Source organism: Capricornis sumatraensis, chromosome 9 (genome assembly GCF_032405125.1).
Source record: "Capricornis sumatraensis isolate serow.1 chromosome 9, serow.2, whole genome shotgun sequence".
Taxonomy (NCBI): Eukaryota; Metazoa; Chordata; class Mammalia; order Artiodactyla; family Bovidae; genus Capricornis; species Capricornis sumatraensis.
Genome location: NC_091077.1, coordinates 20,046,998 through 20,064,115, shown reverse-complemented (window position 1 = coordinate 20,064,115; position 17,118 = coordinate 20,046,998). Strand labels below are relative to the sequence as shown.

General features: G+C 51.1%; 1 protein-coding gene and 1 non-coding gene across 2 annotated transcripts; both read right to left on the bottom strand.

Moving 5' to 3' along the window:
• Positions 1-1,775: 1,775 nt before the first annotated feature.
• EEF2 (eukaryotic translation elongation factor 2) lies at positions 1,776-10,570 on the bottom strand. Its single transcript, XM_068979361.1, has 15 exons — positions 10,512-10,570; positions 9,267-9,481; positions 8,234-8,415; positions 7,931-8,142; positions 7,287-7,465; positions 7,072-7,177; positions 6,452-6,565; positions 6,209-6,347; positions 5,897-6,092; positions 5,026-5,284; positions 4,563-4,670; positions 3,463-3,816; positions 3,132-3,314; positions 2,912-3,044; positions 1,776-2,473 (listed from the first exon to the last, which is right to left on the bottom strand). The coding sequence occupies exons 1-15, from the start codon at positions 10,512-10,514 to the stop codon at positions 2,280-2,282; spliced, it is 2,577 nt and encodes an 858-aa protein (XP_068835462.1). The 5' UTR covers positions 10,515-10,570; the 3' UTR covers positions 1,776-2,279.
• LOC138086715 (small nucleolar RNA SNORD37) lies at positions 7,541-7,605 on the bottom strand. The gene has a single exon (XR_011145421.1). It is a non-coding gene; the product is annotated as a small nucleolar RNA SNORD37 (small nucleolar RNA).
• Positions 10,571-17,118: the final 6,548 nt, after the last annotated feature.

Genomic DNA, 17,118 nt, shown 5'->3' with positions numbered 1-17,118 from the left:
GAATACTGGAGTGGGTTGCCATTTTCTCCTCCAGGGAACCTTCCCGACCCAAGGATCAAACCTTCGTCTCAAGTCACTTTGCGTTGGCAGGTGGGTTCTTTACCACTAGTGCTAAACCTGGGAAGCTGTTAGCCATATTGCAAATACATAAAGATACGAACTAGGATAGGTGTTGCCATTAAATGCTTGAGGACTGTTTTATGACTCCTTTTAGGCTCAAGATACATAAGAACTAGCACTGGTTGAGCTTTACTGCATACCAATCAACAACGTGAAGTAAAATATTTTACTAGTTCTATACTTGGGGAAACAGACACAGAGAGGTTAAGTAACCCACCCAGAGTCACACAGCCAGTAAATGCATTAACTGAGATTCATTCCCAGAGAGGCCTGAACCCAAAGCCCACACTGAACCACTTCAGATACCATCTGACACAGGCCATCCTCTGGTCATGATAGTCCCAATCTCATGCAATTCCACTTCACAACTTGCCTTCTTCGCCTCACACCTCATCCTCGCTTAAGCTTTGACATGAAAGCTCTTCTTCCAGCCTGGGGACCACCTTCCTCCACTAAACCCAAAGCACACTTCACAGCTAAAGCAGCACTTTCTCTCACATTCCCTTCTCCCTATTGTTTCATTAATCTGGTACATTTGTCCCCACTAAAGAACCAACAGTGATACATTATTAACCAGTCCTTACTAGACTTTCTCCCAGGATCACATCACATTTGTCTTCTTAGGTTCCTCTGTGCTTTTTGAGTCTCATTTCCAGGGGTTTTGATGACTGGGTTTTGAAGATTGGTCTGTTCCCTCAATGTGGATTTGTCTTGATGTTTTTCTCAGTTAAAACTGAAGAGATGAGTTTTGGGAAGACCATGTGGTGCCATACCATCATGGGGACTTACCACTGATGACCTTGGTCATCTGGCCCTAGGCAATATTCACCAGGTTTCTACTCTGCCTCCCTCTTCACACTTAACACCAGGTGGCTCAATGGTAAGGAATCTGCCTGCTACACAAGAGACTAGAATTCCATCCATGTAGGAAAAAAGCCCTGGAGAAGGAAATGGCTACCCACTCCAGTATTCTTGCCTGGGCCTGGGGGGCTTCAGTCTACGAGGTTGCAAGAGTCAGACACAACTTAGCAACTGCATAGAAGTAGCCACAAGAGAAATTTAAAGTGAAGTTGCTCAGTCTTTGCAACCCTGTGGACTGCAGCCTACCAGGCTTCTCTGTCCATGGGATTCTCCAGGCAAGAATACGGGAGTGGGTTGCCATTTCCTTCTCCAGGGGATCTTCCCGATCCAGGGATTGAACTAGTTTCCCTCATTGCAGGCAGACGCTTTAACCTCTGAGCCACCACAGGGAGGATGGGTCCAAAGTGAGCACCCAGGCAATCTTCCAGGCCTGAACTGACTGCTACAGCACCAGTGTCAATTATGTAAATACTGGGTTTGCCAAAAAGTTCTTCAGTTTATTTCCCGGACATGTTACAGAAAAATCCAAACAAGCTATTTTGCCAACCCAGCACTCAGTTCTTGAGGCACTCTCTCACATTTGTAATGCTTAGGGGACACATGGGCAAAGTGGCTGCCCTTGTGGACAGCAGACGTCTGGCTGGCCTTGTGACAGATGGACTGCTGGACTGTCACTTGGACACTCACCCCTGTACTGGAGTATCACCGATGGCCTTACTCACTGGCCCAGGGAGCCCATTTGAGCCTGAGCAGATTAAGAAAGACCACATACACACAATCTCCACCATGTTGAGTTTATTATTCCAATGGCACTAATACAGCTGGAGGTGGTCAGTGACACTGTGCGGGCGGGGTTTCCTGCCTTCTAGCTTCTGTCCAAAGAACATCTACCCGCTTGTTTCTTGCCCCTTCTGGAGGAAAATCCACTAGGGGCCATTTACCCAAATAAACCTCTTAATGCGTTTATTTTTAACTTTTTGACATTAAGTTTCCCTCTCAACAAAAAAGTATTGGTTGTCCCATCCCCTCCCCCATTCCCACCAGCCAGATAAGTCCCTGCTCCGAGGGCACTTGTTGCCCCTAAAATCTGGAAATAAATATCGAAAGAAACAGCATCAAGTGTTCATGTTGAGTGATGGCACGAAGTGGGCCCCAGAAACCTGTCAGGCAGAGCATTACTGGGTCTGGACAGCCTCGAGGTGTTGTGGAGAATGTGGGGGCTTGTTGCTGTGGTCACTTGTCCCTGGGCGCAGGGGACGCGCCAAGTCCCACCCAGTGGCAGGCTAAGCAGAGGCCGCCTACAACTTGTCCAGGAAGTTGTCCAAGGCTGGGATCCCTTCCTTCAGGCCTTTGCGCTTGCGTGTCTCCGCCACCACCTGACTGGGGCGGCTGGTGTTGTCAAAGGGGTCACCGGGCAGGATCTGCCAGTGGTCGAACACACACTGGGGGAAGGCCTGGCCACCCGTGTTGGACCTCAGGTCAGCGGTGAAGCCTGCAGAAGGGGCAAACAGTGCTCACTGGGAAGCCCAGATGTGCCTCACGGTCCCCTGGCCGAAATCAGAAAACACAGACACACCAGAGGATCCCAGAAGTCGTATTAGATGTTAACCCCATTACCCTACACTTCACCCAAAGGTTCCCTCAAGGGCTATGATTAAAGAGCGAGGCAGGGCAGGCCCTTCCTAAGCCCCAGGCCTCCATCTGCACCTTCTGAGGACGAGCCAGATCTCCAGCATGGCTGCTCTGTGGCCGTGCTTAGATCCACAGGCCGAGGCCTCTCCACTAAATCAACATAGGTCATCCCCTCCTTCACAAGCGTGCTGCAAAAAACTGCAGGAGGGAGCGCCCTTCATGATGAGAGAGAATGGGCCTGCTAGACTCCACCCAGAAAGCAGCGGGCATCTGAGGACCATGCCAGACTGGTACTCACCAAAGGACTCATTGACAGGGAGGTAGGCCTTCACAACAAACATGGGAGTGCCGGCCACCTGGGTCTCCTCAAAGACGTGGCCCCGCTTTCTGTTCAGGACACCGTAGATACCACCAACCACTTGTTCCGGACACTGTCGGGCAAAAAAGGGCTCTGAGCAGCTGCTGGGCAGGACGGAACCCAAAAGAGCAGCTGGAGGTTCCCGGCCCAGCCCCCTTACCTGGATCTCCACAAGATAGATGGGCTCCATGAGCCGGGGCTGGGCAGTCAGCACACTGGCATACAGGCAGCGCCGAGCTGTGGGGATGATCTGGCCACCCCCACGGTGGATGGCATCAGCGTGCAGCGTCACATCATGGACGTCAAAGCGCACGCCCCGCATATTCTCCTCGCACAGCGCCCCCTATGGAGGAAAGAGGACCATCGTCAAGAACCCACCTCCACAGCAGCCGAGGGACAGGCTGGCCACAGCTGTCTGTTCAAAAGACCACACACAATCCCACCTCGCCCGATGACTGGCCCTGCAGTGCTGTGCCTGAGCACCCCCTCACCTCCTTGGTGGCCCACTGGAAGCCAGCCACCACACTGTCCTTGATTTCATTGAGGTACTGTACACCCTTGGTGATGTCCGTGAGGATGTTGGGGCCCGTGCCATCAGGGCCAAAGCACCAGATCTTACGGGCCTCAGCCACGTCCCACTCGTACTTCTCAGCCAGGTAGCGGGCCCGCTGCTTGAGCTCCTGGCGGGCGGACACCTCGCCCTTGTCGATGTCCTCAGCCAGGCCATCAGGGAAGGGCCGCGCCTTCATGTAAAGCCTATTGTGCTTGTTGGGGGACTTGGACAGGCAGAGCACGTTCGATTCCTCACTGACAGTCTCCCGGTACGAGACAACTGGGTCAGATTTCTGGAAGAGGAACGTGCAGGGTTAGGTCTGCCCCAGAAAGCAGACACCCCAGAACACCACCTTCCTAATGATACCCGCTTCACACTGGCAGAGAATAGAGAGCAGAGCAGGCTCCACCTGACTTCGTGTAAACAGGTGTGCAGCTAGCTACTCGCTAAATGCCCACTGCCAACAGGGCTGGCTACATACACTTCTCGTAAAACTATATATGCAGTATTAATAGAAAAGTGATTGCAAACATACAAGTGCAAGATCCCATTTCAGTATAGTTTCCTTATTCAGAAAAAAACTGTCAATTCCCTGAAGCACAGAAACTTTAATTGCCGCAACTAAAAAGGTTTAACAAGGAAAAACAGCATGTAAAGAAACCCAAAACCTCGGCCAAGCAGACACAGATCTGAGCTCATTTTTATGAAAAAGCAAAAAATGGAAACCAGGGTGTACCAGCTGGGGGTGGTGGGGCCACCTACAGAACCTCAGTGTCTGCCCTTTACCCAAGTTTTTTTTTGTAAACTTGTTAGCAGAAGCTAGCAGACCCCTCACACTCCAACCTTACCTGCGCATCTACAGAGCTAACGTCACAACAGCACATATTATCTGGCAAAAAGGGGCTGAAGGAAGGAGAACCGAGTGACCCCCCCACCAGTGGGACCCTCAGAGCCCACCCAGGTCATCCTCTCCAACAGCCCTTTTAGTATAGGGCATGCAGGCCTCCAGCTGTCACTGTGTGGCAGCACCAACCTCACCTTGATGGGGATGCAAGCATGATCCTCCTCCAGGTCCTTGAGGCAGATCTCCAAGTGCAGCTCCCCAGCCCCCGCGATAATGTGCTCCCCGGACTCCTCGATGATGCACTGCAGAAGGCCAAGAGTCAGCCCAACACTGACCCCAGGACCAAGCAGTAAGCCAAGGGATTCCAGGGGGCAAGTGGAAAGTCAGCTCCAGCTGGACAAGGTGGACTCCCAAAACAGGATTGATGGGGAAGGTATCAGGGCCCGTTTTACTAGTTTTCAACATTAACCTTCTAAAAAGAGCCTCAGGATCCAACCAGTCTGAAGAGACTGTATCAAAGTAGTGTATCAAAGTTGGACTCCTGGGTGGAAAACCATTTAAATGGGCGGGAGTTCTGCCAGGTCAGCCCAGTCACACCACATCAATAAGTCAACAAGCCACTGTGGCAGATGTCACCTCTGGCCAAGGGGCACCCACCTGCACCATGGGGTCCGACTTGGCCAGCCGCTTCAGACCTTCCACCAGCTTGGGCAGGTCGGCCGGGTTCTTGGCCTCCACAGCGACCCTGACAACAGGGCTCACGCTGAACTTCATCACCCGCATGTTGTGGGCATGCTCGAAGGTGGTGATGGTGCCAGTCTTCACCAGGAACTGGTCCACGCCCACCAGACCCACAATGTTGCCACAAGGCACATCCTCGATGGGCTCCACGTAACGGCCCATCATCAGGATTGTCCTGGGGAAGGGGGAACGACACAAAAGATGTCAACACACTAGAACTTGTGTGGCAGATCCAAGTCACCAGACAAGCCTCCCTTGTTTTTTTGGTAGTACCACACTGCATGTATTAATTTTTGGACCAGCGACTGAACCCAAGCCTCCTGCAGTGGAAGCACAAAGTTCCCCTCCTTTGAGCCTGTGCCTGTCTTCATGTCTAGAGGGACAGAGCCAGCTCACCAGGGGCCAGTAACCCAGTGACATCTCAGTGATGGTTCTGGCTCTATCACCAGAAGATCAGGCAAAGTGCTGCTGTGCCTATGCAAGCCTCTGTACCCTAGTACAGTCAGGGCAATCCCACACCTGCACCGGTTGACTGGGGGGCACCACCCTCAACTGCGGTCTTTGGGATCAGGGCCTGCTCTCGAGGCACCTTAACTCTCCTATCACTCTAATTTCCTACCTGCTTCCCAGCTCAGGACTGTGTCACACTGAGAATCCTTAGTTGGGAGGAAGGGTACTATTCCTCCCCCCAGCAGGTCTTACATTCAGATGACCCCACCCTTCCCCCCTCACTGGACAGAGGAGCAGCAGGAGGCTGTTCAGCCCCCTCTAACTCCGAGTACCTCACCTCTGGATCGGCTTCAGGTACAGGTCCTCCTTCTTCCCAGGAGTATAGTTGGGTCCCATGATGCGGACCTTCAGGCCGGTAGACACCAGCCCTGAGAAGACCCGGCCGAAGGCATAGAACCGACCTTTGTCAGAGGTCGGCACCATTTTGGAAATGTACATCATGAGAGGGCCTTTGGGATCACAGCTTTTAATGCCTGAGAAGAGAAATGAAACCCCCAAAGGGAAAAACGTGATTCCATGACAGCTCAGCTTTCCAAACTGAGGCTCTGTCCAGCATCAGGCCCCCGGGGTGCAGGCAGGCCCCACATACCCATGGCTGCCTCATCGTCTGGGGGACCCTCATACAGGAGCTCACAGCGGTACTTCTGGGCTGTCACAGGGGAAGGCAGGTGGATGGTGATCATCTGCAGCAGGGCGTCCCCAGCAGGCAGCCAGCGGCGCATCACAGCCTGGAGTAGAGGATATAAGGGGGAAATGTTAGCAAGAGACCAGAACGAAAATCAGCACAAGCAGCTCCAAGAAAGAGGACTCCAGGGAAAGCCTCTCCACTCACCTTCAGAAGTGGTTTGCCCTCCTTGTCCTTATCTTCACTGTCCAACTTGATGTCCAGTTTTTCAATTAGTTTTGCCGTCTCCTCTTTCTTGAAGTTCATGATTGCATCAAACACCTGATATGCAGGAAAGATGGCAAAGTGGGTTTGGGAACAGACTCAAAGTCTGCAGTTACGTGTAGAGCCTGAAGGGCATGGATGGAGCAGGGCCAAAGCTGCAAAAATCCTCACACCATCAAATGCCTGACTTAATCTAGCAAATAAGGAAATCTCTCAACAGACTTAAGAAAAACCACCCTATGTAAGTGGGCACATTCTCACCGAAAACTCACAGGCTTACAATAGTCAGTCCTTTCTGCCACATCTCGCCTGCTGCCCAGTCAAGGAGGCTGACTGACCCCAAGATGCAGCCCAAAAATGTGGGAGATCTGCTAGCCCGGGCTGAACTGGGGGCCTTCTGATCTCATGCTGTCTCATCTTTGTTTCAGGAGCTGACATGCAGCCTAACCCTGCCTTGCCTTGTGGCATCTTGCCATCAGTTGCAGCAGGTTGGGTACCAGACTGTATGGGGAGCCCAAGGACAGCCCTGGGAATGGGTATCTACCAAGCTTACACTGGCTCACCTTGAAGATTGGGTCCAGGATGAGCTGGCAGAACGTCCGTGGCAGCTTCTTGCCATCAGGGCTATTGGCTGACTTGCTGAACTTGCCAGTGGCTGGATCAAAGTACCTGTTCGAAGAACACCCAACCCAAGAGTTAGAGAAATCAACAGCAGGGGAGGGGGTAACCTGGGTGGGAATGACCCTACCGATACTTGAGCTGTGTCTCGAACACTTACCGGTCTCCCCACAGCTTTTTCATCATGTCCTCCACCTTCTTGGCCCGCTCAGCAGGCCCTAGCTGTCCCTCGCCCTTGGCGGCAAACTTGGCCACATACATCTCTGCAAACTGCTTCAGGGTAAAGGCCCAACCATGGAGACCAGATCCAAAGCCAACAGTACCAAGGACGGGGTCAATCTGCAAGAACGGGAGACAGTTTAGCTGGAATAGATGGACAGAAACCACAGCTACAAAATCCCCAGGCACTCCATGCCTCAGACCTTAGATTTCTTCAGTAGCCATCAGGTCAAAGTGAAGAAATTTTAGTCATCATGTACAAGGTACCCAACCCCTGCGGGGGTGGGGGGGGTGTGTGTGTGTGTGTGCAAAGATCCCACAGGGACTGCCCCATGCACCTGTCAGCAAGCAGGGGGAGCCACGACCTCACCTCCCCAAAAGTCCAGCTTTCCTGTCACTCTAAGGTTCCCTGGATCCCCAGCTTCCACCTCCCAAGAATCCCCAGGAAATCACTGATTCAGAAGCAGTTCCCCAGGGGCAGCTCAAGACCACAGCCCTTCCAGTCTGCCCCACGGGAGCAGCGAAGGGGCTACTATGAAGACAGCAGAGAAAAGTACCCTAAACCCAGCAGTCAGGCTGTCCTACCATGATGTTGCCCATGGGGCCACTCTCGCCCTCGCCATAGGTGGAGATAATGACGTTGACATTCTCCACGATACGCTGGAAGGTTTGGTAGAGCTCCTCAGGCTCCAGTTGCAGCTCAAGCAGGGCCCGGTCCATCTTGTTCATCATCAGCACTGGCTTGATGCGCTCAGCGATGGCCTGGCGCAGCACCGTCTCTGTCTGCACACACACACCTGCAGACCAGCAGGGGATGAGGTGGCTCTTGCAGCCAGAGAAGGGACAGCACCAGGTTCCAAGCTGTCTTAGGGGGTGCCCACTGCTTACCAGACACACAGTCCACCACCACCAAGGCACCGTCAGTGACACGGAGTGCGGCTGTCACCTCTGAGGAAAAGTCGACGTGCCCAGGGGAATCAATGAGGTTGATGAGGAAGCCAGAGCCATCCTTGCTCTGCTTGATGAAATTCAAGTCGTTCTCTGAAAGCTCGTAGAAAAGGGAGATGGCCCTGAAACAATGGGGACAGGTGAGCCAGGTGGAAGCCACACCTTAGCCTGGCCTGTGGTCAATCAGGTTCCCACCGAGGGGGAGTCAGGACGGACACTCTTCATTCCTAAGTGAGGCTGGGATCCAATAAAAAGCCAGGCAGATGCTGCAACCTGTCCCCTCTCCCTGCATTACTCATCCCTAAAGATGAACTTAAGACTCCCAACAGAAAAGCCACCGCCATCTGGGACATTTATCTTTGCTGCACCCTCTGCCAGGGCCAGCCACTTCCCTGGCACCAGAGTCCACCTAGGTCGTCCCAGGCTTGACACACCTGTTGTAAAAAAGCAGCTACTACATAGGAGCTAGAAAGCCCAAAGGCTCCTTTCCACCCTTCCCTGCCCTGGAGGGAAGTGAGTCTCAGAGCAATGACCAAGGACAAACGACTAAATGAAGACAACTGCCATCACTGCTTTTTCTTTGGGGTGGAGGGAGATTCTCACCATGACATCTGGGATCAGAAAACTCACAGGGGGCTGCCGTGCGCAGAGCAAGACTTTGGCATTGACCCCGGATGCCAATACCATCCTCAGACTTCTCCAGACATTGCCAAGAGCCCCCAGCTCCCTTCCCCTCCAACCTCCTTAACTCTACCACCCGTCAATGTGCCTCTTCCCCTGGAGACAAAGGTGCCCATCCCACTAGATGAAGCTCCATCATCCCTCCCAGTTCAGAAGCCCAGCTCTAAAGTGCTCCTCTCCCCAAAACCCTGTGGGAAAAGGCCTATGTCTATCCATCCTGCCCACTACCAAGGACTCAGAGCAAGCAGCACCCCCCTTTCCCTGTGGAGATGACACCAGGGGACTTGCTCACGTTGACTTGATGGTGATGCAACGCTCCTGCTCGTCCTTCCGGGTGTCAGTGAAGCGGGTCTCCCCAGCCCGGGCAGAGGCAATGATACCCGCCTTACACACCAGGGAGTCTGTCAGAGTGGACTTGCCATGGTCCACGTGGGCGATGACAGACATGTTCCGGATGTTGGCCTTCTTGTCCATGATGGCCCGGATCTGGTCTACTGTGAAGTTCACCTGGGCAGGGTAGAGGAGGGGAGGGTCATGACAGGCCAGCACTCCAGGAAGGACCCTTGGCACAGAGACTTTGATCAATAGAGGCTGCAAGGCCCTAGCCAAGAGAGGCTGATCCTTGGTGCTGCCAACTCCGACCTAAATCCCCCTTTCTTTGTTAACACCCCTTTAAAGATGTCCAACTCGCCCTGTCCCTGAAAAGCCTAATCTTGGCTGTCACACCCAAAGTGACAACTCAGAATGGAAACTGGGGACTAAGTCCCAATGAGTGACAAGAGACTCCCTTTATACTACGTAGGTACTGGAGTCTCATGGGGTCCGGCTGAACATCAAGTGTCCCACTGTGCGGCCACTGGTATACCTCGAGGCTTCCCAACCAAAAGGGCTTTCCGAACTCCAAGGTCACCCCTCGCTGGGGTTGTGGGGGTCAGAGCCAACACCCCACCTTTGATTCGTGAATATGCCACCCCCGGTTTGGGGGAGGGGGGGTTGCGCAGCCCTAACAGGCGCGAACCTCCACCTCGTGGCTCCAGGATCAGGTGTTCGCAATTGGGAGGTTCAAGAAAGACAAGAGACCAAAATAACATTACACAGCGGGAGAAGATCGGGCGCTTCTAAAGGTCTTACTCTTCTCTCCTTCAGCCATTTCCAAGACACCCACGGCTCCCGACAGAAAATCAGACTGAAACTCCCGGCCCGCGGGTTACATAAGGCGGCTCCCCTCTCCCGGCTCGCGCTGCGGCGCCCGCCATTACAGCGTCTGCCACATCATCATACCCCCTCGCCCCGCCTCCGCCCCAGCTTTAGCCGGACCCCGGACCCCGCGAGGCGGCGGCGCCCCCGGAAGCGGAGGTCGCGAGCAGTGCGGCGCGCAGACATGGCGGCAGCCGCTTCACCTGCCCCGGCCCCGCCGACCCCACCGCCGCCATGTCTCCTCCCAGTCAGGGAGGCCACAAGTCCCCAGGCTTGGCAGCGCCAGCCCTGCCGAGGCTTCGCTGCCGTTTCAGGTCCCCGGTTGAACAGCGTTGCTCACCATGGTGGCGGATGGCGGTGGATTCTCCCAAGCAGATCCGAGCGAGCTGGGTCGCGCCGAGGATGGCGGCGACGACGGCGGAAGAGAACGCTGACGTCAACACCCGAGACTTTATAGGCCGACGCCGGTTGGGCGGGTCATCTGACCGCGCTTCGGGGGCGGAGCGAAGCGACGCGGCGCGCAAGCGCGTGAACACCCTCCCCAACACCCCGCCCGGGTAACCCCTTAGGCGGCGGCGGGGCTGCTCTAATACCAAGGGTCTGCATGCCATGCTTGGATTTTCCCGGGGGCGTGGTTGCCTCGAGCTGGGTGCACGCCTCCAGGATGCACTACTTAGATGCAGAAAGCGGAGTGGCATTTTAGCTGCGACTAATAACCATATGTTAGCAACTATGTCATTTTGCAAAGTGCCAAGCATTTCAGTGAAGAGGATATTACGATGTGAATAGGGTCTGTGGATTGTACTAAGATTAAGGTTTGATATGGTGTAAGATGATTGACAGTACTAGGTCCGGGACTGGGAGAAGAGTACTTGGACCTCTGGACTAGTTCTGCAGTCACCCGTCTTTAATTCTTTCTTAAAACAAAAAACCTTTTCAAAAGCAGATATTAATCACCCACTTTTCCCACAAAGACAAATTCACCGTCTACTACGGCAGGCATTGCTATAGGTTTTGTGGATAAAACAGTAAATAAAACACCTTATCAGCTCCATCACTAAGTGTTCTTACATTAGATATGCAGGTTTTTCTATGCTTCAGTTTCTTTATCTGCGCAACGGGATGATCAATACTACTTCTTTGTTTGAGGGAGAGTAAAATTCACTAAATACATTTAGAGGGATTAGCACCGAGTCTGACACAGTTCTCAATACTCCTCAGTTATTTCTAATTAGTTATCGTTACCATTATAGAACACATTTTAGGGACTGGCTTGCTGCGTCGCAAGCGTGGGAGCTAAGCGCTTTTCCACATGCGCAATCTCATTTGCGCAATCTCATTTTCTACTTCATTTTCTCTCCAGGGGGAGGCGCAGGAACACTATTTTGTATTCGTGTCCTGATCTGACCCTAAGAAACCGTTGTATATCGGATCTTCTACTCCAGGGAAAGAACTGGCATGTAATTCAGGTTCTTTATTCTTTATAAAGAGTCCAGCTCAATGTCTGGTACACAGTAGGCGCTCATAAGTATATCTTGCATCAGGTAATCATATTCTCATTAGTGTAAATAAATCCCCTTCAATAAATCTTCCCCTAAATTCACGCTGTCAAAAGAAGGGAGCCTGCAGTGATTTCCCTGCGCTGGAAGAAGAAACAGTTGTGCCTCTGTAAAAAGCTATGCAAGTTCGGATAGACTCTAAAATAAGACTGTCTTCTCCTATCCCTACAAAGGGCTTTACGCATTTTGCTTTGTAAAGCGCGGTCACAGCCTTGATTTCATTTAATCAAAGATTACTATCACTATCCCACGTTTAACCCAGGGGGAAACTGAGGCAGTAAGGCGCTGCTCCCTAAATATCTATTGAACGACCGAGACGCAGAGCTGCAGGCAGCTAAAGTCAATGCCCTAGCTCAATTCCGGGTGTTCAAACACGTGCGCCTGTGTTCGTGTGAGGAACGTTTTATATTAATTTTACCAGGCAAGGGCATGCACCCTTTGGGGGACGCGTTTTCAGCAGATGGGTTGAAATAAATGTCTTCTTATTAATTCTTATTCTTAATAAATGTTTTATCTTAATTTTTTAATGTTTAAAGTGCACTCAGCATACAACGTGCACTAGGCTCTGTTCTTGCCTGGAGAATCCCAGGGACGAGGGAGCTTGGTGGGTTGCCATCTATGGGGTCTCACAGAGTCGGACACGACTGAAGCGACTTAGCAGCAGCAGCAAGATAAAATTTCTCAATAAACAATCTATTCGCTTGCGAGCAAATTCAACCCTATTATTGAAAACCTTTGCTTTTCTTCTCTGAAATGTTCTATTTTGCAAGGAAGTGCTGTCAAGTGCCTAAGACGGAGCCTAGCACACGTTGTATGCTGAGTGCACTTTAAACATTAAAAAAAATAAGATAAACCATTTATTAAGAATGAGAAGCTGGATACCCATCTGCTGAAAATGCGTCCCCCAAAGGGTGCATGCGCTTGCCTGGTAACTTAGTCTAAATTAAAGAAGCTGAGGAGAGGAGGATGGCGAAATTTAAGACACCCCTCCCCATACAGGGCTTTCCTGGTGGCTCAGATGGTAGAGCCTGCCTGCAGTGCGGGAGATCTGGGTTCAATCCCTGGATCAGGAAGATTCCCTAGCGAAGGAAATGGCAACCCACTCCAGTATTCTTGTCTGGAGAATCCCATGGACAGAGCAGCCTGGTAGGCTACAATCCACGGGGTTGCAAAGAGTCGGATACGACTGAGCAACTTCTCTTTCTACACTCTAACCCCCATGGGGAGGAGTTCCACCCTGAAGCTGTAGGGATGGGGCCAGGTGTTGGCAGAGGACAACTCCCCACCGGACCCAGAAACCTGGGGGAGAAGCAGAGCTTCAGCATAGAGAAAGCAGCTACAGCCAGGCTCCGGGTCTGCAGTAATAAATACCCGCGGAGAGGTAAAGGGCGGGGAGGAACCAAAAGAAAAAAGTAACCTCTGCAGGGAGGCTCTGCTGCGCATGCGCATGCTGCGGCGCAGGGAGGACAGGAAGACCCCCGGAGGCCCTGGCAGCGGCCCCTGCTGACCAAAGGCCGCCACTGCATGCCCCTTGCATCTGCCTTTGATGCTGTTGAAGGCTTATCGCCACCTTTTAAATTTATTCATTCATGTAGTCTTCCCCACACCCCGGTTTTGTGTGGGCTGTTTTACGCAGGAGCAAACTGAGGCTCAGAGAATTAATTTCCCCAAGGTCACACAGCTAATAAGGGCGGAACCAAGTGACTTTAAAATGTACGGTTGGAATATTGTTGCTGCTGCTGCTAAGTCGCTTCAGTCGTGTCCGACTCTGTGCGACCCCATAGACGGCAGCCCACCAGGCTCCCCGGTCCCTGGGATTCTCCAGGCAAGAACACTGGAATGGGTTGCCATTTCCTTCTCCAATGCATGAAAGTGAAATATGAAAGTGAGGTCGCTCGGTCGTGTCTGACTGCAGCCTACAAGGCTCCTCCATCCACGGGATTTTCCAGGCAAGAGTACTGGAGTGGGGTGCCATTGGAGTATTACTCAACCTTAAAAAGGAAGGAAATTCTGACCCGGGCTACAACATGGATAAGACGACATTGCTGCTGCTGCTAAGTCGCTTCAGTCGTGTCCGACTCTGTGCGACCCCATAGACGCTCCCCCGTCCCTGGGATTCTCCAGGCCAGAACAGTGGAGTGACCCGCCATTTCATTCTCCAATGCGTGAAAGTGAAAAGTGAAAGTGAAGTCGATCAGTCGTGTCTGACTCTTAGCTACCCCATGGACTGCAGCCCACCAGGCTCCTCCATCCATGGGATTTTCCAGGCAAGAGTACTGGAGTGGGATGATATTGCCTTCTCTGAAGACGACATTATGTTCAGTGAAATAAGCTGGAAGCAAAAGGACAAATATTGTATAATTCTACCTATTATCATTGTTTAGTCACTAAGTCATGTCCATGACCCCATGAACTGTAGCCTGCCAGGTTCCTCTGGGTATGAGATTTTCCAGGCAAGAATACTGGAGTGGGTAGCCATTTCCTTCTCTAGGGATCTTCCCCACCCAGGGTTCAAACCCGTATCTGCTTGCTTGCCAGGCGGATTCTTTACCACTGTGCTACCTGTGAAGCCTTAATTATACCTATACTCCTTAAAGGAGTCAAATGAAAAAGACAAGCAAAGTAGTGGGTGCCAGGAGCTGAGGGAAGGGGAACGGGAGTCAGTGTTTGAAGGGGACAGAGTTTCAGTTTGGAAAAATTGAAAAGTCATGGAGATGGATGATGCGGGTGGCTGCACTACAATGTGAATGTACCGAACACGCTAAACTGCACACTCAAAAACCATTAAAAAGGCCAGTTTTACGTCATGTCTATTTTGCCACAATAAAAAAGGAATGGTTTAGTCAGGAACCAACTCTGCCCCACTACTACTTCCCAGATGGACTTCAGATTTGGCTGACATTAAGACAGATATTGTGTCTGCCCACGGGGGTTGCAGGCTGCCCCCTTCCTGCCAGACCGGAGGGGCTGGGGGGATCCCACCAGGGGGAGGGCAGTCCCTTCACCCCAATTGCCAAACAGCCCCCCGCCCACCCCCTGGACCTTCCTCCTCCCTCCACCCCTGACGGTTCTGGCCTTCCCAAACTGCTTTTGATCTTGATTCCTTTTGGGTTGAAACAGACTAAGTTCCCCCCACCACCAGGAACCCCTGTTTTGGGGGGGCCTGTATTTTTTTTAACGACACCCCAGTCCCCCACCTGTTCCTCCCCTTTCCCATGCTGCCAACTTCTAACCGCAGTAGTGACTCTGTGCTTGTCTGTTTAGTTCTGTGTATAAATGGAATGTTGTTGAGATGACCCTCCCTGCGCCGCCTGCTTCCCCTCCCCCCTTTCCTCTGGTCATAGCTACTCATGGAAGCAGGACCAGTAAGGGACCTTCCATTTAAAAAAAAAAAAAACACAATAAAAAGGTTCACTAAAAAAAAAAAAAAAAGACAGATATTGTGAGTTTAGATTCAGCCCTCACTGTCTGTGTGACCTTGGGCAAGTTACATAACTTCTCTGAGCCTCAAATTCTTCAGGTAAAATGTTGAATAATAACAGAACCTGTTGAATTATGGGGATCTTGTGAAACTTACAGAAGCTAATATAAATAAAGCACCTAGGGACTTCCCTGGTGGTCCAATGGCTAAGACTCTGTGCTCCCGATGCAGGGACATGGGTTCCACCCCTGGTCAGGGAACTAGATTTTGCGTGCCACAACTAAAGATCCCACACGCTACACGCTTTAACCTCTGTGTCACCAGGGAAGCCCCAACAACTAAGATGGGACACAGCCAGATAAATAAATAAAATTTAAAAAGCACCTCGCACATTAAGCCCCATTGAAGAGTTTGCTCCTCTTATGGGCTAAACTGTGCCTGCTCCTCAACTCATACATTAAAGACTTAACACCCCAGGACTTCAGAATGTGGGTTTATTTGGAGACAGAGTTTGGAAGAGCCAATTAAGTTAAAATGAGGTCTTTAGGTCCTAACTTAATGTGACACCAGTCACACTGGTGATTGTGGAAACTCAATCTCACATGCAACAGAATATCCCTGCTGTGTATAGCTGGACTACCTAACCCTGAGCTGTTTGCAGTAATCCTGGACCCCTGAGACAAAAGGAGAAATTGACAATAACTAGTCCTATCTTTAAAAAATCGGATGCTGAGATCCGATTTCCCAGAGGGAAACTGTGAAGACACAGAGAGAAGGCAGCCATCTGCTAGCTAAGGACAGAGGCCTCGGCAGAAACCAACATACCTCAATCTGCGACTTCTGACCTCCACAACTGTGAGACTATAAATTTCTGCTGTGTGAGCCACCCAGTCTGTGGCATTTTGTTGTGACTGCCCCGGCAAAGTGAAAAACAGCCCTCATTGTGGAATAAACACTAGATTTTATATATTGCAACCATTCCTTCTAGGAGCATTTATTAACACTTACTACATGCTGTATTGAACAGAGCGAGGAACTCTCTTATATTTTGAGGCACAAAATTTAAACGGCGGGTTGGGTGCTCCAAAATACTCAGTCCCAATGGTCATTATTATTATTTTTTGACTGCACCATGTTGCATGTAGGGGTCTTATTGTTCCCCAACCAGGGACTGAACCCATGCTCCCCCACATTAGAAGTACAGAGTCTTAACCAACTGGCCCTCCAGGGAATCTCCCTGATGATATTATTGTTGTTTAGTCTCTAAGTCGTGTCAGACTCATTGCGACATCATGGACTGTAGCCCACCAGGCTCCCCTATCTGTGAGATTCTCTAGACAAGAATACTGGAGTGGGTAGCCATTTCCTCCTCCAGGGTATCTTCCTGACCCAGGGATCGAATGGATGTCTCCTGCATTGGCAGGCGGATTCTTTACTACTGGGCCACCAGGAAATGCCCCAATGATTACATTAAAAAAAATTTTTTTGGCCGTACTGTGCAGCATGTGGGATCTCAGTTCCCCAACCAAGGATTGAACCTGTGTCCCCTGCATTAGAAGCATGGAGTCTTAATCACAGGACCATCAGGGAAGCCCTCTGATGATTATATTTTAATATCACTTTTTAAAATTCAAATAAATACAAAAACAGTCCATGACGACAAGGAAAGCACCCAACTTCTTTTTTTTTTAATATTTATTTATTTGACTACACCAGGTCTGAGTTGCCACACATAGGATCTTTAATCTTTGTTGTGGTATGTAGGATCTTTTTAGTTGTGGTATGAGGGTTCTTTAGTTGCACGCACAAACTCTTAGTTGGGGCATGTGGGATCTAATTCCCTGACCACCCTGCATTCGGAGTATGTAGTCTTACCCATTGCACCACCAGAGAAGTCCCAGCATCTGATTTTTTAAAGATAGGACCAGTTATTGTCGATTTCTCCTTTTGTCTCAGGGCCCAGGATT